Source organism: Pavona decussata, unplaced genomic scaffold, assembly GCF_977016875.1.
Source record: "Pavona decussata unplaced genomic scaffold, jaPavDecu1.1 SCAFFOLD_144, whole genome shotgun sequence".
NCBI lineage: Eukaryota > Metazoa > Cnidaria > Anthozoa > Scleractinia > Agariciidae > Pavona > Pavona decussata.
Window position 1 is genome coordinate 506,165 of NW_028145557.1, and position 22,052 is coordinate 528,216.

The 22,052-nt window shown below is 38.9% G+C and overlaps 2 protein-coding genes and 1 long non-coding RNA gene across 4 annotated transcripts in view; 1 reads left to right on the forward strand and 2 right to left on the reverse strand.

The window, feature by feature from the left end:
• Positions 1-13,369, reverse strand: part of LOC146466408 (uncharacterized) — a 79,011-nt gene extending 65,642 nt beyond the window's left edge. The window contains exon 1 of the long non-coding RNA XR_014868031.1: positions 13,317-13,369. This is a non-coding gene — a long non-coding RNA (uncharacterized LOC146466408). The remainder of the gene's footprint in view (positions 1-13,316) is intronic.
• Positions 4,384-9,794, reverse strand: LOC146466413 (uncharacterized). The gene has a single exon (XM_085127368.1). The coding sequence runs from the start codon at positions 9,765-9,767 to the stop codon at positions 6,567-6,569; it is 3,201 nt and encodes a 1,066-aa protein (XP_084983494.1). The 5' UTR covers positions 9,768-9,794; the 3' UTR covers positions 4,384-6,566.
• A 4,444-nt stretch (positions 13,370-17,813) lies between the features above and the next one.
• Positions 17,814-22,052, forward strand: part of LOC146466414 (protein YIPF1-like) — a 29,003-nt gene continuing 24,764 nt past the window's right edge. For both annotated transcript variants that reach the window (XR_014868019.1, XM_085127367.1), the window contains exons 1-2: positions 17,814-17,889; positions 20,813-20,855. Coding sequence is in view for 1 of the 2 variants with exons in the window: in XM_085127367.1 (XP_084983493.1) it covers positions 17,848-17,889; positions 20,813-20,855 (85 nt within the window). In the remaining variant the exon portion in view is untranslated. The remainder of the gene's footprint in view (positions 17,890-20,812; positions 20,856-22,052) is intronic.

The window sequence follows — 22,052 nt, forward strand, 5'->3', positions numbered from 1 at the left end:
CGTTTTCCCTCCAAAATGACACTGGTTCTGTGTATTTGAAGAATTCGTAGTTGCACAAATACTAGTAGTAGTAGTAGTAGTAGTAGTTCTTTGTTTAAACTCGGTTAAAAATCTTCAGTAATGACAATAGTATTTTAATTACAATCATTTGCAGAAATTAAAATAACTATAAAAAACTGATTTCAAGATTGACGAGTGGGAATCGAATGTTTCAAGTGCGCGGTTGATTTCCTTCTTAAACTGCCGAATTGATCTGATCGCCATAATACCTTCAGGAAGAGAATTCCACAGTAAGGCACCGCTATAGCTAAAGCTTCGTTTCAAATAGTTAGTACTCGGCTTGGGTAGGTTTAACTTACGGAAAGAATCACCCAAGTCATAGTCTGTGTCGCTCACTGAATAATTCATGCAAGTGCACTGGGGCTAATCCGTTGAGGGACTTAAACATCATCATGGCTTTTTGCTTTCTTCTTCTTAAAGATATATGGCTGGTCTCACTTCAATGTTTCAAGAAGCAGGCTTGAGTTTACCTCGCAGTTGGCTTGCAAAATAACCCTAGCTGCTCGGTTTTGCAATTGTTGTTGTTTGTAACATAGATAAGAACTCAATCCATCCCAAACTGGGGCACAGTAATCGAAATGAGGTTGGATAAAAGCGTTATATATTTGTACTGTAGTGGATTGAGAAATTAGGAACCTAATGCGCCTCAGGGCACCGATTGCCGAGGATATCTTTCTGCATAGTTCACTGATGTGACTGGACCACGAAAGTCGGTCATCAATAATCAATCCTAATGATTTGGCATGCTCAACCCTGCTAATTGGTTGGTTGTCTAATTGGATATAAGTTCACTACAATTCTCTGCAAGAAACTTCTGAGGAGAACCAATCACCATAAACTCAGTTTTCGCGATGTTTAGACTAAGCTTTGGATGCTTTAGCTGAAAATTTAACTTGTACAAAGTTTTAGGAATTGAGATCTTATTCCCCGAACTTTCTATAGCTGCTCTTGGTTTAACGAAAATGCTCGCTGTCCTTTTTGCAAATTTTTAAAGGCATGTTTGCTTCTTCAAAAACGAAAGAAATTGGTTTTCCAGTGAGACGAAATTTTCAGCTGACGAAGAAAACTACAGATTTTTGTTACGACTGAATCTGAATAGACCCTTATCACACGACGCCCATGTTGAGTCTCGGGGGAATAAAAAGTTTTGTATTTGCACGACAAGCCTCGGCCAGACGCGAATTCAGTGCGAGGCTTGCCGTGCAAAAACAAAGCTTTTTATTCTCCTGAGAAAGGTCTGTTGTTTGAGCCGATGAAAGGCCTTCCAAGCAGGTATACACTGAAATTAACCGTTGGGTAACTGCTGGATTGTCTGTTGCTACTTTAGGCAGCAAAAACATCGTAAATCAAAAAGGAAATTCACGTAGCCTTGAGAACTAAATCAGTTGTGGCAATTTTATGCACTTAGGCCCAGTTCAGACGCAGAACTTTTCATGAGCCGAACCTAATGCCTTGAATTAAGTGCATGAAACGTTCAGCGTCTGAATCCGATGAGAACGGCTGCTTCGATTTGGAACGGCTCAGCCGGGAATTTCGGTTTTGGAACGGCTTTGATTCAGACGTCGTACTGACTTTTCATACGCTGAACCTAATAAATAAGTTATTATAACGTATTTCAGATGCAGTCTCTCGTGGAGAACATGTTTTGCTTCAAGTAAATTAAGTTCGGCGTCTGAATCAAAAGGCGGGATTTTCGTGATTTGCACCGACCTTAGTTTAAGTTAAGTTCGGCTCATGAAAAGTTCGGCGTCTGAACTGGACCTTAGTATCCAAAAATGCATTGTATTCTTCGAGCTTTGTTTGCTGGGTCTCTTTGTTAGGAAAAACAAACCCCTGGTTTGGCAAACTTTGGCCAGTGAGAGGACAAAATAACAATCCAAGTCATAAAATTACGTGGAAGTTGTCAGCAAAGATGGGGCTGCACCCGCCATTCTGTTCAACATAGGATTAATACAGAAGAACATGCTGGTAATACTATAAACATCTGGACAAGGGATCCGTATCGTTGATGGCCTCAAAGGAAGGGAAAGCTGGGAGGGAAACATCAAGCAGCAGGTTGTGTGTCAAACCAAAATGGAGGCCGAAAAGGTTCGAGGTCATATGGTTTCCGTCCATATAATATGATGACGTCAACTAGCATGCCGGATGTTGCCATAACCGGAAGTTCAAGAACTAGTGTATGCCCGAATGAAAATTATGTAAAGACATTGTGGATAAATCGGTTTCTTTTTTCTGTAAGGAATAAATCTACTCTCTCGGTTACTCTTTAAAGTTTACTGTTGAGTGTCGAAAGTAATTACACGTTTTCTTTTCGTTTTGTTTTGCTAATCCCTGTGATTGGTTAGCAAAATTCGCGCTGCTTTTCCAACGAACAGAATCAAAACTCAAAACCAAATTCAGTGCCTCGGTTACATGTATTTGCTTTGCGTTCTGATTGGTTCGATAGCCTGCAATCGTCTGTTGTGATTGGCCAGTGGTTCAGCTTAATGCGACGACCCGTGCAAAGGTGGTTTAAAAAACTCGGCTGCGTTTTGTTTTTTGCAATCCACTTCTCAGCGTTTGAAATCGGGATGTACGCGAAAATATATTCTGTTGTCCCTGATGATGCCGTTGATCGGCGAAATCTTGGACTTTTAATAACGTTTTATACGAACAGTAGCTTGAGGCCTCAATTGAACTTCCTGGTGTTTGATAAATTACTCGCAAACAACTTTAAACAATGTCTCTTGGTGTCTGGTAACCCTAAACTCTGATGATGTAATCGACCTCATTTTCACATATAATAATACACTCCTTCTCAAACTCATTCATTCACAATCTCGTAGCCAGAGCTTCGTCTCCTAGCGACAAACAGCTGGCCAAAGAGCCTGAGGACTTTGGGTGCGAGATTGATTAATTGATTGGTTCATGCCGATTTCCAAGCACCTCGAAGTTGGTTAAAGAAACTCGGCTGCACCTAAAATAACAGGATAAAACACTCTTTTTCGTCAATATTTGGTTTGCTCGTTCAAGTGATCAGAGTGTTTGTTTTTCAGTTTGTTTGCCGGCCGTGGTAATTCATTTTAATTTTAAAGCAGAATAGGCCTTATCACAGTTTTCGACGCCATTTTGACGAGTAGGCAAATAGGCTTGAAATAACAGTGTTTGTATGGAAATCCGATGTCAAATAATTTTCATAAAACATCGCCTCTGAAAAATTCATGAATTGGAAACTTTTGGCACTAGGAAAAGGATTTTAAGAACAAAATTGGAGGGATGTAGCTGTGTCAGAAAGCGTCCAGTCGTGTTTTGAACTTTCCATACATTTGTCTGTATTCCGAACCAGCCGTGAACTGCTACTAAAAATAATTCGCGTGAAAAAATACAGGGAAATGTATGGAAAGTTCAAAATACGACTGGACGCTTTTTGTCACAGCTACATCCCTCCAATTTTGTTCTTAAAATCCTTTTCCTAGTGCCAAAAGTTTCCAATTCATGAATTTTTCGGAAGCGATGTTTTATGAGAATTATTTGACATCGGATTTCCATACAAACACTGTTATTTCAAGCCTGTTTGCCTACCCGTCAAAATGGCGTCGAAAACCGTGATAAGGCCTATTGCCCTTTTCGAAGTTCAAGTGGAGACTGGGAACGAGTTTTTAAATTTCATTTAATCAAAAATTGGAGTCTATCACAAGAAAGATCACATAAAAATTAGTCAGTTTACCAAGTTTGAGGTTCTGTTGTTAGGTTGCAACCATGAAGAAGCCTTTCAAAAATCGAAGAAAAATAGAGACTTTGTATGGATCACGCCATCTCAGAATTAGAGACATTTGTATGGAATGTGGGCGACAGGTCACAGCCTGGTTCATACACAACTGAAACATAACCAGATTGTGTAAACTTACTACTCTTTATGTAATCTTCCTGGGGAAGGGGTTCATTTCTTCGTACGACGCAATAGCCCTTTTCACGGTTGATTTTTCTCATTTGCATTACAATGTTATCTAACGTGGATGCGAGGTAATTTCGGGCTAAAACTACAAAATAGCCCGAAATTGCCTCACATACATGCTAGATTTCACTGTAATGCAAATGAGCAGAGTTAACCGTGAAAAGGGCTATTTGAACAGTGTAATAAGCTAGGACCCAGTCCCTTTATGAAAACGGGACGAGCAATTCAAGCTGATGTCTAAATATTAGCGGGCGGGAGGTTTGAAGTAACAGCATTTGAACGAAATTCTGAAATTAAAGTTGCTTATTCATTTGACTTTCCAAAACATTAGCATAAGAATGTCACGAAACAATATTTAAGATAATGGCACTCCACTGACAGCAAGAAGAAGTCGTCCAAGTTATCTTCAATGATACTGAGATTCATCTCTAGTAACAAATGAGTTTAGGGTTACAAACTAGCTCGTATTTATCTCAAAATTATATACTTAATCAACCCTACAGAAAAAGATGGCTGCTGTTTACTTTACCACAATATCTTGCGAACCTAACAGAACCAATAGACACATACAACGCAACGCTTTTTACCGCATTCGTCCTTGTACCAACAACATTGTGAATGCCAACTGAGTTTGCAGCTTTGAGAGATTTTCTGTGCGCTTTTCAGAGCATTTTGAGGGTTTTCGTTTGCTAAGAATTATGGGTAAATGGACCAGTCACCATCTTTTACGGTAGGTTTACTGTAGAACAAATATCTGTGTTATGTAAAAACAGATGAAATCGGCTGTTTGGAGTCCATTAAATAAAAGAATCTCAGATTAAGTTTCGTTTGTTTACTTGTGCAAAATTTTGTTATTTTGAAAATATCAGCGATCGGGTCAGAATATCGATAGGGAAATGTAAATCGTTAGATCAGGGTGTACTGATTCAAACTAAGTTTCTGTCGAAAAAAATTCAATTTAAGGTTACAGAAATGAACTTAATCAAGATGAAATTATCCTAACTTTGAACAAAAGACTGCAAAAGGTTTCAAGTCGCTTGAAGAAGCCTAGATTTTAATGAGACTCGCAGAACGTAGAACTGATTATTATGTGAATTTCGACTGAAAAGTGTGAGTGAGGGCGAGCCTTAAACAAACTCTTCGCTACGATGGAAATTCGGTCAGTGTTTGAGAGGCCCGCGGCAACTGAAGTCACTTGTTCAATTGAAGAACAAATTGTTTGTTAAGATACTTTGTCCAGCGTACGCCTAGGTGTATACAAAGTTAAGTTTGTTACGAACTTGTTTGATTGAGATAAACTTTACGACGTATTAAAATATTTTAATTTTGCACCCTGCACCAAAAATAACTAAATATTTTTAGTTATAAGAAAAACCCGCTGAAACAAACAAGGTTAGCGTGAATCATTTGCCATGAGGCTAATGTTAGTTTGATTTCGGCTTTCTTCGTTCGATTCTTGGTTCTCATTGAAATTTCTCATAACGAATGAGTTTGCCGCACACGAATCAAATATTCCGATTATATTTGTAAAACACGAGTGTCTTTTAATTGCTGCTCTTTGAAGACCTTGCTTCCAATAAATGCCGATAAATATATGTTTTTTTTTTCTTTTGTTTATAGCTAAGATAATGAAGTAAAATACGAGATCTTATAGAAGTAACCCTAGCGTCTATTTCGGGTAACGTGCTTTGCAAAAGATGTTTGAACACCCGTCATTTCATATTCAACGTTAATCAAACCTCTTTCCTAGCATTTAGCTGTGATTTGTAAATCTTTAGGTGAATCTTTTGAATGACAACATTTACTTATTTGGGAACTCACAAACAGTGCTTTCATTTGAGTTTCTACAGCGCTCGGAAACGTTTGTCATGAAAGAAATGGATAGTACTGTCGTAGCAAAGTCATAATTACCGCCTTGACGGCAGTTTAGAACTGTCTTCTTTCTTGAAATCTCGCTTTCTTTAGTAGATGAATAGATATTAACTAAGTGAGGTCTCAGATCTCATATTAATCAAGTCACTTTCTTCATCTTTACTTATGTCCTTAAATTGTAGCTTATTCGGCTGTTATTATTTGTCTCTCCTGTTACATTTAGGAGGCGCAACGAATGGATTGATTCATTGACTGATGGCTCATTGGATAATGGATGCATTGATTGATGATTGATTATTGATTGATGGATGGATAGCCTCCCACGCAGACGTTCTTAGAGGTTCGTCACGCGGTCTTGTTCCGTGGGGCAGGAACGCGTGATGAACCCCTGAGAAAGTCTGCGTGGGAGGCTAATGGTTGGATGGATTGATGATTGATTGATTGACTGATCGATTGCTTTGTTTTATTGGTGGAACGGGCGATAAATTGATCTGCTAACTGATTGCATTGATAAGTTTGATAAATTGACTGACTGACTGACAAATGTTTCACTCACCAATGGATTAATTGAATTGTTAGCTACTTAATGATTAAATATCGATAGTCAGTGTTTGATTCATTGGTTCATTGATGAATTCTTGATTGGTGAGGTCTCGTATTTATGCGTAGGTGGAGGCCAACACTGGAGCGGAATCATGAGCTAAATGTTGGTTTGACGAACCTGACCTTTGATCGGGTGACCCTTAGGCCATCCAATTTTCCTGCCTGTGTAAAGAGCACGCCCCTTTTGGGGTTGCTTACCCGTGCGAGTGGCTCCATGCAGAAGAACAGGATGCTCTTTGCATTCAGTGGAGGGGTTACGGTTATGGTTTTCACCAGATGGAGGGTTACGGTTTTCATCAGAATGGGGTTTACGGTTTTGACCAGTGGAAGGATTAGGTTCATCCCCAGTGTTTAGGTTGGTTTCGCAAAAGTATCCTCCTAGCCTCGACGTCGACCCATCTGGGCAAGCTTCACACTGACTGCTGACCAGTGACGAGCGATATGTGTTGCCTTGGCAGCACACATCTTGGTCAAGCGGCCGTTCAGTCTCCGATCTACGATATTGCGCCGATCTACGAGTGAGCATTCGAAGTGTTAGCTTTGCTATGAAGTATAGGTCAGTTGTAGAGTTGGGAGCCAACCAATCAATCTCTTCATCCCCCTGCTGAACATGATACGTGACTGTCCATCTTGATAATGTGGTGGGGAGAACGCGACTGCCTGCTACGTTGCTTGACGTGTGGCATATCTTGGGAAGGTTGTTGCAGAGACCGTAAGGGTTTGAGATTTCCTTAGAGCAAGTTGATTTTCGATAGCCTTCTTGATAAACTGTAACGTAAGAGCTTTGCTTCTTTGGTAACTTGTACAGCACAGCGGATTCGCGGTTTGTGGAAATGTAGCTGCCTGCTTCCGTGTCGGCGGTGACTACTATGCGAGTTGACGTCTTCACTTTTTCTGGGCCAGTTTCGTACTCACTCTTCGGCAAAAACAATTGGAAGTTCTCGACGAAGGAAGCTTGGGATTCACCAATCAGGCTCCAGTCAAACATGCGCAACCATGTTACATTTAAAGGAAGTCTGAAAGACGCAGCTTTATTTCTCAACAAAGTGGGGATGTTAATAAAACCCAAATCTCCATAGTACTGAGGTTTTGATGGGATGTGAACTGTACGCTCGATCGAGACGTAAGTTTCATGGGATTCGAAGGCCACGATATTATCCAGTTCATTGTTTGTGAAGAGTCCAGTTACTGGTGAACATGGTTGAGCTCTCTGTCCCTCATTTTGATACTCAAGTTTGTCGCAATACAGCCAGGCTTGAGACTGGATAAAAAGTTGAGTCATGAGAAATCCGCCAAGTAGCTGATCAGCCTTATACATGTCGTCATTTACTTCTGTAATGGAGGCAGACAGCTTTTTCGCTACGTTGCCTCGCACGACTGCGGCTAGACTGTCCACCAAATCAAATTGAAAATCAAAAATATTTTCTCTCAGAGCATTGAACTCAGCAATTGTCCCTTCCAGGTTTTCACATAGAGCGAACCCATTAGCTACGGCGGTTGCTATGGCGGCTCCAATTGCTTCTACACCATTTAAAAGATTACATGTAGATTCCTTGAATGCTTCCCACATTCCAATGTTTTCAGCCAGGCGATCTCTGTCTACCATGGGTGTGTAGTTGGCGTATTGATCGATGAATGTATCTGCGTCCTTGTCAATGTCATTTGCCTGGTTGTTTATAATTTTGTTGACGATTTTTTTCAGTGCTGTTATTTGGTTGGTATTGTTCATTAACAGATCCCCAATCTCAGCGGTATCGTCGGCAAGTTCGCCTAGACGTACAAGGAGTGCTATTTGATGTGTTTCCTGTTCTGCGGCCTTCGCAACGGCGACCGCTTGTTCTCGGACTCCCGCAACGTCTACCCCACTGAATATCGCTTTTAAGGGATTTGATTCTTGTGCTATTTTAAATGCGAGTGCTACTGATGCCTCTACCAGCTGAGCTGTTAATGAGGCGAGCGAGGCATACATGGCGTTCCTTAGGTCTCTTCCCAACCTGTCTTCAAGTCCGGTATACCTCGTATTAAATTCTTCAAGTTTCCCATTTATAAACTCTACATCTGCGTTTGCTATAGCCTGATCATAACTTGCGATTCCTTGGAAGTAAGAACCAATTTTCTGAACGTGTGTTTTCAACTCATCATTAAGACTATCAATGGCACTCAGTAGCTGGGTGTGTTTAATAGTTTCCCTTTTCAATTGGATGATTTTAGCATGGTCCATATTCCCGTAACTAGTAAGATCCCTCGTATCTCCAGGATGCCCTGGGTTACTTCTTCTTTCCTTCACTTTCTTCAGCAATACGTAATTTGGATAAAACATTGCAACTTGGCAAGCGGGCTCAAACTTAATTTCCTGACAAGCAAGATGGGCGTAAGGCTGAAGAATGTTGAATCTCTCCTCGTTCTGGCCTATGATGCCCATGGCTGCGTTTATCTCGGAGTAGGCCCTCCTTGTAACGGCATCCCTGAAAAATTCTTCGAACGCGTTTTCATCGGTGTTCATGATATTTAAGAACGTCTTCATCAACTCTAGATCTTTAGAAATCCTTGCAAATTCTTGCTCCATGTTGTTGCAGGGATTGCCATCAGCGCATCGTTCGTTACAAAATTTGTCGACGAAGGCAAAGCTTACTTTATAAAAGAACACACCGATCATCATTGGGATCGCAAGAGTAACATTACATCTGTTGTCCTCTGTGCAAGCATTCGTGGTACTTTCATAGATCGAGGTGCTGCAATTTGCGAGAGTTGGACAAACATCTATCACTGAAAAAACGCGGAACCTGTCATTTGGCATGGCATTGCACGCCCTTTCCAAAGGTAAAACGTAGCCGGCGGGAGGAGTCGTTGAAATTGCTGAATGCATGTCAGTTTGCAGTGTTGTCATAAGAATCTTGAACGTGTCCTCATGAAACTGTTTCAGCCCTCGGCTATGTAAATTAAAGTTGTTCTCAATCTTGGTCGTGGTGAATCCTGGTTGTGTGAGAGCGCTAACAAGGTTAAAAAGTCTCTCCAGTTGCTCTTGGCTCAGTTCCTCTTCTCTATTCAGTTGGGTCTTAGTCAGAAAGTTTTCAAAGCTTGTAAGATATTGAGTAAGAAGCTCCATGTAGCATTCAAAGGGCTGCTCCGCACCGTCGCAAGTGTTCTTTGCATGAACAGGTATAGCTATAAGGTTCGACAATCCCTCGTATGTATTATTATACCAGGTGTTTTCAACTTGACTTTGACAAGAAACTTTGGAAATCGATAACTGAATCAATATTACCTTGACAAATACCAAAATGGTAGTGGACTGCATCTTGAGCTACTGTCGTCAGAAGATAGAATAAAGTGTAGTGCAGCAACTTAAAAAGATGAAATGAACTACTAAAAAATTAACGGCAAGATACTTAGAAGCCATTACTTCATGGCACAACGTTCGAAAGTTCAATAAAGCGATTTAAAAGTTGCCTCATCGACTAAGATTAGGTAATAATTGGTGATCTGATAATTTTCAGGAATCTTTTTTTTTATTTCGTTTCACTTTGCAGTTCCTCTTTTTTAATTCGTTGAGATTAATCTCGGGGATGCCTCCTGATCATCTTCTTCCTGGAGTACAGCGCTGAAGTTCTAAATAATTCCTTACTTGAGAACTTGTAGTTACTTAAAAACCATATCTCCTTTGTTTTGTCTTCCGTCAAAGGTCGAAAGTTCAATTACGCGATTTAAAAAAAAAGTGTCTCGTAAAGCAGGATTAGGTAACAATTTGAGATCTGATTTTGTCGCTACCAACTATTCCTGTCGCTTTTTTTACTTTTCGAAATCAGTCCCGCTTCTTGCTTTGTACGCCATCTTGGACTGGTTGGCACAGATGATCTCGATCGCATGTCATAATTGGTAGCCATAGTGATATGGACATTACCACTGTCTTCTGTTTGTAGGCTCACAAAAATAAGGCTCGACATCATGCTACTGTTGGCTCGGTGGCATGGTGAGAGCATGCGCGCATCTGAGCGGAGAAAAGATTGCAAGTTCAGAGTTGGTATTCCATGTGTATGCGACTGTGCATGTTCGAAATGCGATTTCTTCGACGTACATTTTTTCGCTGTTTTCCCCAAGGTAAGAGCAATTGTGTTGATTTATTCGAACCGATTGCTAGCAAATATGATTGAAGCTACTTACCATAACATCCAGGAAGCTATGTAGTGGCGTGTTTTCTAGGAAACAAACGTTACAATTCTCCCCGGCAACGATACCGAGCTGTGATGTGTCAACTCAGCTGCTGTTCACAGACATTCTCTCTGTGTACAGAGTTCTCATACCTGACCAATTATATTCCTTCGGCCAATAAGCATTGATAAGATGAATGCAGACCATTTTATTAAGTTATTAAGGTTTATTGTTGGGTTGAAGTTTGCTATGACACCCTAAACGCATCAAGTTAGTGAACTACTATACAAGATTTGGAGTTATTAAAGCATATTGTTGTGTTGAATTTTGCTACATTGGTTTATTGCATCCTTACATAACAACGAAGTGTCATACTGGCATTGTAATTCTCGATAATCCACTCCCTGAACTCCACTTTCGTTAACTAATTTCTGATTTCTTCAAAACAATATAAAACCCCTATAATTTTAGTAGAGACGCCACAGATCGAATGCACTTTACTAATCCTTGATTTCTACTAGTTTATATATCTACATTACAGGGGGAGGGGAGGGGGTTTGTTTGTTTTTCTTGCTATTTTTTTATATGCTTTATATTCTGGAGATGAATTCGTCCTGTTGTTTCCCTCTTCCATCACCGATGAAGTAATCTCTCATGGATCAATAGAACGGACCTACTAAATAATTTCTTACTTTTAAACGCAGGGATAAGTCAATTCCTCGTTGAAATATGACTGTAACCTGTTTCCTTTCTTTCAGTCATCTATTTTCTGTTTTTTTTTTTCAGTTTTCTTTACACTTTTTTTTTAATTTGTTTCAGCTCAAGATATTTAATTCAATTTGGATATACTGTTTACTCATTCTAGCAATGCATCCTGATATTCCCTTTTTCCCTGAATTATGTACTACAACAAAAGGTCAGCTGAACTGAACTTTTAAATAATTTCTTACAGCTTAACTGGTAGGTACTTAGAAAATCATAATTCCCGTTATGTCTTTGACAGAGACATCCAATTCAAAGTCCAGTGAAGCAATTTTTAACATTGTCGCATAGAGATCTGGAAAACGTTAAGTACTAACTAAAGTTCATTTTCTCAACCATCTTTTTATGTTCTTTGATAGTCTGTGAAAACTGGTTGCTTGACATATATAAAAGGAACAAATACGAAATAGAGTCATTGCTTTTAAGCTATTTGCAATCGCGCAATCGCATCAAATGTCAAGGAAAGCTGGTGCAACTGAATTATTGAACATTCTGTTAGCCAACGAATTTTAAAATCATTTAGTGACCAAAGGAATCGAAGTTCTGAAGGAATGTCTCCCGTTACCACCGGATCCTGTTTCTGAACAGGAATTGAATTAAGATGTAAAGGCAACTTTGCCGCATGTTCACAAAATTACAATCTACTCGAGAACTGAAGCGTGTCATATTGTAGCTAAGAAATGCTGTAAGTGTCGGCAATGCATCTTTTCGTTTTCCCTAGTTCACCTTAGTTTTGACTCCTTAAGATTACATCTTCTTTTCTACGGTCATTGATCAGTCAAACACGTGCTTTGCAACTATTTCAACACACTGCTGTACTTAAAAGGAGATGAAATAAGCCAAGTTCACAATATGTTGCATTTCCGATATTTTTCTCTTTCGTCTGGCTCAATTTATCCTGATTTCTTGGAATTGCCTGCGTTATCTTATGGCTCGGTACTTTTGAAACTTTACAAAAATCGCAGAAAGGATGTAGTGTTTGAAGGGAACCCTGATGGATCCACTCATGTAGTTTTAGATTTGTCAGTGATAGGCCAACAAATCTACAGCCAGTTAGATCCACTCGATGCTGAAAGGTGAATCTAGAGGAGGTCTGATTGATAACCAAGAGGTTGAAAGAATTTTAACAGACATCGAGCTCAGTCAGAAATTGGTCGAAAATTTAATTAATGACTTAAATTTCTGGAACTTCGATTCATAGCCTTTTAAAGCGCCCGTAACGGTCTACAGTAGCTAATTAAAAAAAAAGAATTGCCAATGATACAAGGAAGAAAAGAAGAAAGAATGAAAAGATTTTGCCTAATGGAGTCGAACCCCCAACGAGGATGAGAGCTGTGCGAAGTGAGAAAGGCTGAAAATATTTCACCTTCACCGGAATTATCGATTTAAACCGCGAGATTTGACGCTCTTCCTTTCACAGATAAAAACACCTGTAGACCCGCTCATAACCAGCAAGACTTAAAGTTCTCCTTTATTGAGATAGACTCAACCCTAGATATCGATCACCGACAACATTTGACGTTGTTTCCTTTGCAATGAGACCGATCAGAACAAAGTCCAATTTATCGGCGAGAATTTGATCTCGGTTTCAGTTATACATATAGAATCAGGGGCACCCAACGGATCGTTTCGGTAAATTATCTGTTCGGAAGGCACTTAAACCCCTATGGTTTTCTTAAGGGAATTTTCACCTCAAACGTTCGTGATATGGGAAATTTAAGGCCTAGTGTTTTCGGATTGATAAAAATGTCGTTTCGGACACCGAAAAAAGGTCAGCTAAGATTTTCCGAAAGGAAATAAGACCTAAGGTTTTCGGGAAATGGACAAAAATGCTCTAGTAATTTCGAAAAGACTCAAGTTCCCCTAGAACGACCGAACAGATAAACATATTATAGCGCGGCCTGAAATGAGCCTACATGCAGAGCTTTAAAGGCACTCCAGATAGCTTGAAATAGCGTTTCAAAGGATCTGAGAGAAAACTGTCGTTGGTGCCCCTGTAGAATCACCTTGCTCGGTTGATAGACGGCGAGATATCCGTTCTGTATTCTGGCTTATTAATTAAATGAACACCGATTATCAAAGTTGCGCACAAGAAACAATCGCATAACGTGTGAAAACCAACCGCGATCTCAGCGGAGTCATCCCTCCCGATCTCATTTAGGCAGCTGCTACACATAATAGAGTACAACCTGTTACTGCTGTCATAAATTCAAACTTCCTCTGATAACTGTCGTGAAAAGATGGCATACTTTAAACCACGCACATATTCGTTGAGGCGTCAACTGCACAAAACCGTATAAGTAATATAAGTCGATATTTACATGGTTGAATCAAAGCTTCGAAAAGAAAGATTTGAACTCAAATAATCAGTCTTATGGATCATGATCAAGAGCAGAGCCCATCTAATGGTACTAGTCAGATTCAGTGATGGCTCTTCTTTACGGAAGAAACAATAGGTAAGCTATCATCGGAATAAGTTAACGTGTAAAATATGACTGATTCACTTCGTATGAATCAGCATTCCCTGCTGTCTTTGTTTCATGTCATCGGCTAGAAGGAAGATGGCCTCTTTGTGGGTCAGACTAAATATCCACTCAATAGTGCCATTTATTTACAAAATAACTACCAGAAGTTTTGGGGCTTTGATAACCGGGCGCTTACTCACAGTAAATTTGACTGCCATATCAATTTTTACATGCCAATTTCAACAAGGACAATGAATCTTCCCGAGAACTGACCCTCGTTGAAACGACTTTTACCACGAAAATTCTTGAAACTGAGGCATTTAATATTTCTGTTTCAAAGAATGAAAGGAGAAATTTTTCATCAGTTTAGGGACACTCTTACAGCAGTGTCGATTTGTCAGCTATCAATGCATAGAACCGCCTTGTCTTCCTCCAGACAGCAACAATGTCACCCAGGCCTGAATGTCACCCAAATTCTCAAAAACTTCTGCCATTTTTAACGTGGTTTCGTTGGGTTGAAGTTCGCTGCACCGATATTATGTGAAAGCAGTATATTGCTTTCTTAATGCCCCAAAATTAATTTCACATTCAACGTATGGCCCATGAAAGAATTTATCAAATGAAACACTGCAGTATTCTCTGATTTACCTAACTTTTAGCAGGTTTTGCAAAAGCTTCCTTGCTAGAGCACATACAGGAGACGAAGCCCTTTATTCCAATAAAACTTCTTTTAGCTAAACTAATTTCTTCTAACCTGAACCAAAACACTCAGTCGCATTCGATTCTTTACGGTTTTTCATTTCGTGTCTATGTGGAACAGTCAACACTTCATTTCTCTTCGTGCATGAAGTGATCCTTGAAAGGGTACTGCCATGGCGATTTTGCTGTATTTTGGTCAAAACAGCTAAAATATTTGACAAATAACCTTTTGTCTAACATGAAATTGTTCTTAGAGCATTGGAGAGAAAATACTAAGGGATTCCTCCAAGAAAGAGCACATTATAATCAGTCTTTAGCAACTTCTCTACAATACACAGGAAGAACTTGAAAAAATTGGTTGCAATCCGTTTCCATCCTAGCCATCCGCAGCCAACGATAATTAATACTAGTTTCTGTGCACTAGTAGAGTTATTGCTAACACAACTGAATCATTATTTTGATGATTCCACCAATGCAAATATGTTTTTTTGGCTATTCAAAGTGAGACAAAAAAATTGGTGACACTGCCCCTTCAAACTGCGAAAATTGATATTCAAGTCTCAGTACAAGGCATGTATATTCCCTTGACCGTCACTGATTTAATTAATTCTCTTAAACTAAAAAGTGGGGAAAAACCTTTTGTAATAAACTATTGCTTCTTTGAACTTTCATTTTAATTCACACCGTAGAAACATCAATACATGGATATAAGGAGCACATCAGGATATTTACAGTTAAGGGGGGATTTCACCTAAATTTGAATAAAATTTGAAGAGGTTAAGGAATAAATGAAAGAAAATGATTTTTAGAACACCAACAGACAGTTGATACCCACGCAAGAGCACCCCAGGTTGCTAGTGGACTAACTTGGTGTCCGTCTATTAATTATTAAATTCAAATTCTAATTTTAAAACTTCACCAAATCTTTTATATCTCTTATTTCTCTTAATATTACTAATCCTTCTAGAAATATTATCTCCTCCCAAATATACCCAAAAAATCTCCCAAAAATTCACAAAACACCCCACAACACAGATTCACGGGATGATGATAGAGTTTTTGGATTGCTTGAAAGGTGAACGAGATATGTCTATTAAAGCCATGTCAAGTGGCGGAAAAATGGCGTTTAAGTGAAATCCCCTCTTAAATAAGAATTAACTGTTACAAGTTTTCCGTGTGTGAGGATGTTTATCTCCCCTTTAAATTGATGAGATTTTTTACTTATGTAAGTATTAGGTGCTACATTATTCCACTCTTAGAGATTATACCTCTATTCCTCCCCCCCCCCCCTTCCCCCCCGCCCCCTCGCCTTATCCACCGAACCAGCCCTCTCACGGGCCAGTAACGCGTTCGGATAACAACCATTTTCCTTAGATGATGTAATCTAGCAAAGGGTCAATTAAACTGATCTTATAAACGACACCGGTGCTTGAAACCTGGTAAATGCTATAATTAGAAACCACATTTGCTCTGTTTTGTTTTAACACAGATGTCCAAAGTTCAATGAGGCGATAGCGCGAAGGTTAGGAACAGTTTAAGCATCGGAGTTTGTCAACCATATCCAGTCTCTATGTTTAAAAAGGTTGCTTAACAAATCTAGGCGGAAAAAGCAGACGTGCTCTGAAAACCTGCAACAAAATTACAGTTTAGTCATTAAATGTCCTCGTGCAACCACCCTAAACGTCAATGAAACCTGGTGGCTAACATGACCTTCGCTAAATACGCCAAGTTCTATTGAGGAACGGTCTATAACAGAACGATCCCCCTGATTATGGCCGACCGCAAATTAGATGGGGTTTTGTTATATAGATGAACACCAAGCCACGCTTATAATCAACATTTGACGAGGTCGATTTGTCTTTCTATTAGAGAATGACAAATCTAGCAGATGAACAACCGCAAGGTAGGGTCTAATTGTTTGTGAGATAATACCAAATTCCGCGTTGCGACGATCAGCGACGTCGTAGATGTGTACTGCATGCAGAACACTAATTCTTCCCTATAATAGACATCTTATAGCGAACTATGTTTTTGGAATAGTATCATTTTATATCTTTAAACGAGGAACACTTACAAGAAACTAAACTTACGTCCGGACTGGTCATATTAGATAAGATACAATGTTTACACAAATACGCAATAACGGTCACGCTTCAAAAACTGAGTTTATGAGAGAGTGATAAGGGTTTGAATTAAGATGTTAAATATTGGTTTCCTAAGCCATCCAGTTTGCCTTATAGTTCTGTTCGGTGGCACTGTTGAATCACTCCAGGCCCAGGTTGTTCAAAGAGCGGATAATTTTATCCACTGGATAGGTCGCTATGCGGCAAATAAATTTGTGCAAGAATTTCCCTTTAAAGCCCTATAATTTGTGTATAGGGTAGAAGCGTCTGTCTAATTTAAGTATGGGATTTTGTGAAAAACTTGCCAAAAGCTTTACTTGGAGTACATTTGCACCGCTGGATAGTAACTTATCCACTGGATAAAGTTATCCGCCCTTTGAGCAACTGGAGCCAGTAGTTTAACGTTGACTATCTTTTCATTATTCTCATGAAGTGTATGTAAATACAATACATTGTACATTGCTATCTCAGAAGGAAATTAGATCTGTTAGAGAGGGCAACTCCCTCGTATGTGTGTTTGCGCCTAAGGGAATGGCATCAAGCCAGTTTCGTCTGAAAATGAGTATGAAAATGTTAAGTTTTGGATATTGATCTGTTCAGGCTGTCTGGTCGGAAAATGATATGGGTTTTTACTATTCTGGAACAATAGGGTTCAAGCATGGAATAACTCAAAACTAGTTCTGAAAAAGGGTAACGGTAAATTAAGACATGGACTTCACTCACTTATTTCCAGAAACACAAATGGTAGTGCACTATTGGTCCCCCAGAGCACCCTCCCCACCCCCACTCCCCCCGCGACGTGGTCCCTGTTTTTTTTCGTGTTTGGGGCGAGTGGTCTTGTCCCCTCAAACGAAAAAGGCAACAAATCATAAAATACTATTGGAAGGTTCTTTTTTTCCTTTTTTTTAGAAAATAAATGTTCCTCTGCAATTAGTTTTTGCTATAAAACATGCGTGGTGAACTGTTCTTAAATAAAGGTGTTTTGTGTGCATGAGTCTCACATTTCTGCTAAGTGCAATTTGGGCCAATAAAAACAGAGAAATTGAAAGAAATTTAAATCTACATTGTATATCATTTAACCTAAGGAGCGGGGGCCAAACATTTCCACGTGGCCTGACGTGTTCATAATGACAGCGGTTTCCTTTGTACGCATGCCCGTTGGAGCTAAATAAAATTCAAAATGGCGGATAGCGACGATGAATCGGGACTCGTCGACGTGAAGGTGAGCTACAATAGCTTCATGCAACCTTTTGATTATTTTCGGTTGCAAGATATATTTAGCAGTACAATTTAACAACACGTCATGCTCATTTTATAAGGTTTTATAGGGATTTAACGGAACCTTGCTCTTGCATTTTGAATACGTCTTACAATTAGCGTACGTAAGGTTAACTTAATATTTTGATCGAGAAGATATCGGATCCTTTGTCAAGAATGCTTAAATTTTTTTTTTGTTTTGTTTCAGCAAGCTTACTCGCCAGTCAAGTTATGGTGCATTAATCCAATTTTTAAGACTGTTTATAAGTATCGCTTTCTATGTCCAGTTGAAATTAAGCCCAACTAAGATCTGGACAGACTACAAGATCATCCTCAAACGTTCACAAAATTCAGGCACGCACTAACTACCAAAAACACTCAGTTAAGCATAAAGGAATATTAGTATTCTCGGTTTTCACTGTCACGCCATTGAAAAAAAAAATCGAAACCATTCCATGAATGAAGTCAAGAAATTGACATGGTATAGAGGATAAATTAATGAGGCATCTGTCCAAGTGTCAGGTCTGTGCAGCATTCCGTACTCGAGTTATTTGACAAAATGTTCCACATAAATTTATAGAGCTTAGTATGGAGACGCCATGTTTGTGTCCCTCTGAGGGGCCAAACATGGCGGCCGGAAATTGGAAAAAACATCTGGAGTTCACTTTTGCCAGAAAAGAGCTTTGTTTGCCCTTGTGAATTTTCGAATGTTTAGATTAATATTTCTCGTCAAACTTAAATTGTTTAGAATGCTGAAAATCACCTGAAGAGTCATTTTTAACATACGAAAAGCTCCGTCACGGCCGTCCTCCTTATGTCACGCATGATGGAAACTCGGAAATTGAAACTGTTCTATTTTCAAAAGGAAGCACGACATCGAGCTAAGAAATTGTGAACAGACATATTTTTAGGTAATCTTTCCTTGAATGAAGGTAAAAATTTTGTACACCTCCCAGTTTTGAATTCTAGAATTTGGTGACGTCACGTGAAAACCGAGAATGGAACGACTTAACAAAATCCATCAAAGACATAAAGTCATTCTCTTTATTTAGGAAAAAAAATCAAAACTCGTTTTCTTCTCAAAAATAGGAAAATATATATAGAATACTTCATGGAAAGTGTGTCCGTATGGTATCTACGCACAAGTTGGCGAAGTATCAAAAATTGTACGAGTGAGCGCAGCGAACGAGTGAGATTTCTGATACAAACCAACAAGTGCGTAAATACCATACGAACACACTTTCCATGGTGTGTTATGTTCATTATGTGCATACTGAGATTTGAATGATATGTGTTGGCGGAATATTGTTATCATTAAGTTTTTGAATCATATGCTTACGAGCACGATTATTGATGAGACGCTCGTTGTTGATGTTTGCTATCAAAGCCATTGTTTTCATTGTGTTTAGTTTGTTTACACCCAGTGGTGCCACCTTGAATCAGATTTTTTTGGAGCTACCCTTTCTCAAGTATAAGAATAGTGCATCGTCAGCCATCATATTATTCGGTCGCTTGTTGCGGTAAATTTTGTACACGGCTATGGGGTCTTGTTCAGTGCCAGTTGAGAACATCATTGCAAAACCATTTGGACGTTGGAGGCATCAACACCAGACGTCAGTTTTGTTTGTCTCTCAGTGTACACTAAATATTTGTTACCGTTTGCGTCCTCAGAAAGTGTGACATCACCCCAGCACAAATCTCTGTGCTCTTGACAACCTCGCATTCCAAAATGAATGGTGTTGTTAAGCCAAACAGTATTTAACAGTGATTCAGCAGAAGAAACGCCAAGCATTATTTTCGTATAGTAGGTCGATTTCCTCGTTGGTCAGCGCCATGGCCGCTAAAGACTTGAAACAAAACACCTTAAGCTTGAGGGTTCATAATCTCCTCCGTCTTTACGTGTAACAGAACGAATTTAAATTCCACAAGATACTTGTTCAATTCTGCTGGCGCAATCGTGTGCACTTCCTCGCAAATCATTCTTTTCCTTTCTCAAAAATTTTTCAAACAATTGTACATCTCGTTTTGTCTTCTCCTTCATGTTTCTGTTCTCCATGCTTTCAACATAATCCTCAACTGAAGTTTCATAAGCGACAAATCTTTTTTCTCTCATTTTTTCTAAGAAATTCGATTTTGAAACAGTCCAGAGAGCGAATTTGTACAATTTTGTGAATGGTTTGAAAAGTCAAACGCTGCCAGTTCAGGCTTGAATGAGAATCACTTTGATACGGCTCATGCATGAAAAAAGGTGATACGTGGCTGCTGATTGGACGTATCGTTTTCTCCACACATAAAAAAATGCGATACACGACATTTGATTGGCTTTTAGATATTCAGACTAGCTTGCGAATGGAAATTTATTTCGCGCCTTTTTAGTGAGTAAATCTCAGTATGTATGTAATAAATATATACTTTATCCATGTAATCTGAAATGTAATTTGAAATGAAAATTATACTTGCACAAAACTTGTCCAGTGGCTATCCTTGAAAAGCCCTATAGGGTTTGCGGAGAGCTCCTGCCCAAGTATACATGTATTTTCATTATAGGACTGTATAATTTTCGTATGAAAAAGATGGGCAGATAAAATAATTGAATTGAATTGACTTATAAACTTTCACAGAGAAATAGAAAATTGGAGATTTTTAATATTGGAAATTTTAAGAGGCCAAATATAGCGACCTCTCAGACATGTATAGTCTGCCACAGCCAGCTGCCTTGATTTAGAAAAAGGAAAAAAAAAAAGGCACAGCACATATACGTGAGTGGAGTGGTACCTGGAATGCACCGTTCCTAAAATATGTTAGAATAATTATTATTGTACCGGTACTTAGGTAAATTAATGGAAAAAGTATATTGATTTTACTTTTACTTTTTACTCGATTTGTAGATGGAAGGTGATGTTGAAGCGATGGAAGACTTGAAGTTTCAAGGTTTGTTTAATTTTTTGAAAGTACTGTACATTGTAGCTTATAGTAATATTAGAGGGTGGCTTCAGGCACAGTTTATCTTCTGTGTTGTTAAAGGGGCACTGTCACGGCGATTTTGCCATATTTTGGTCAAAGCTGCTTAAATATTTGACAAAGAACCTGTTTTTAACATGTATCAAATTGCTCTTTCAACACCGGGAAGGAAATAGTAAGGTTTTTCTCCTTGGATGAAAAAACTCTAATCAGTTTTCAGTAACTTTTCTAAAATACACAGGAAGAACTTGAAAAAGTTGGCCAAGTTTTTCAAGTTGCAATCCAATTCCATCCTAGCCATCTGCAGCCAAACATGATAAATGGCAGCTTCTGTGCACTAGTAGGAATATTGGTAATGAAACTCAACCATTATTTTAATGATTCTATTGGAACAAATAATAACTAGTCATTTAGGTGATTTATTTATTCATTTATTTTCCTATTTAATTCTTTCTCTCTTTGTTTAATGAATCTTGAGTATTTAACTATCAGTGCTACCCACCTCGAATAGCCCTTGCTAATTGTGGGTAACTAATATTGCAAAAAGTGTCTTCTCTTATAATAAATTATTGTTGTTGTTAAAAAAAACAAAAAAACAAAAACAAAACCGTTTTTCAGCTATATGTAGTGACACTAAAAATAGGTGACACTGCTCCTTTAAAGTGTGTGAGCAGATGGCATCTTCAGTTGATACAACTTTACGGTTTCTTTTAAAACATGTTTGGCTTCTGGCCTCCTTTATTAGATAATGCAAATAAATCTGCAAGCTCATTACATGTATTTTGACAGCTAGCATTAATGCACTGTCTTACCCCCTCCCCTCCCTAATAGCTGGAATAAATGCACTGCCTCCCACCTCCCCCCCACAAGGTTAACAAATGTTTCACCTGTGTGATCAATGAAGAGTGTGAGTATAGTGTATGATACGTAAAATTTCTGCCAGATAGATTGACTTCGTGTAAAAAGTAATCTCTTGCCCATTTTGTCACTTTTGCTTTGAAAACATAATTTTGCTACTTCCTTTCGGTAAATTTGACATTTCTTTGAGTTCAAAATAAATAAATTGAGAATCTGTTCAACTTTCTTGTCTTTTTCGTCACTCTGTTCGTCACCAAGGTAAAACTAGTTCCTTTTTAACCACAGCTTGTGGTGGTACGTGTATCAACT

Bases quoted from the DNA above. Each gene is read 5' to 3' on its own strand.
- LOC146466413 (XM_085127368.1), bottom strand. From the start codon at position 9,767: ATGCAGTCCACTACCATTTTGGTATTTGTCAAGGTAATATTGATTCAG.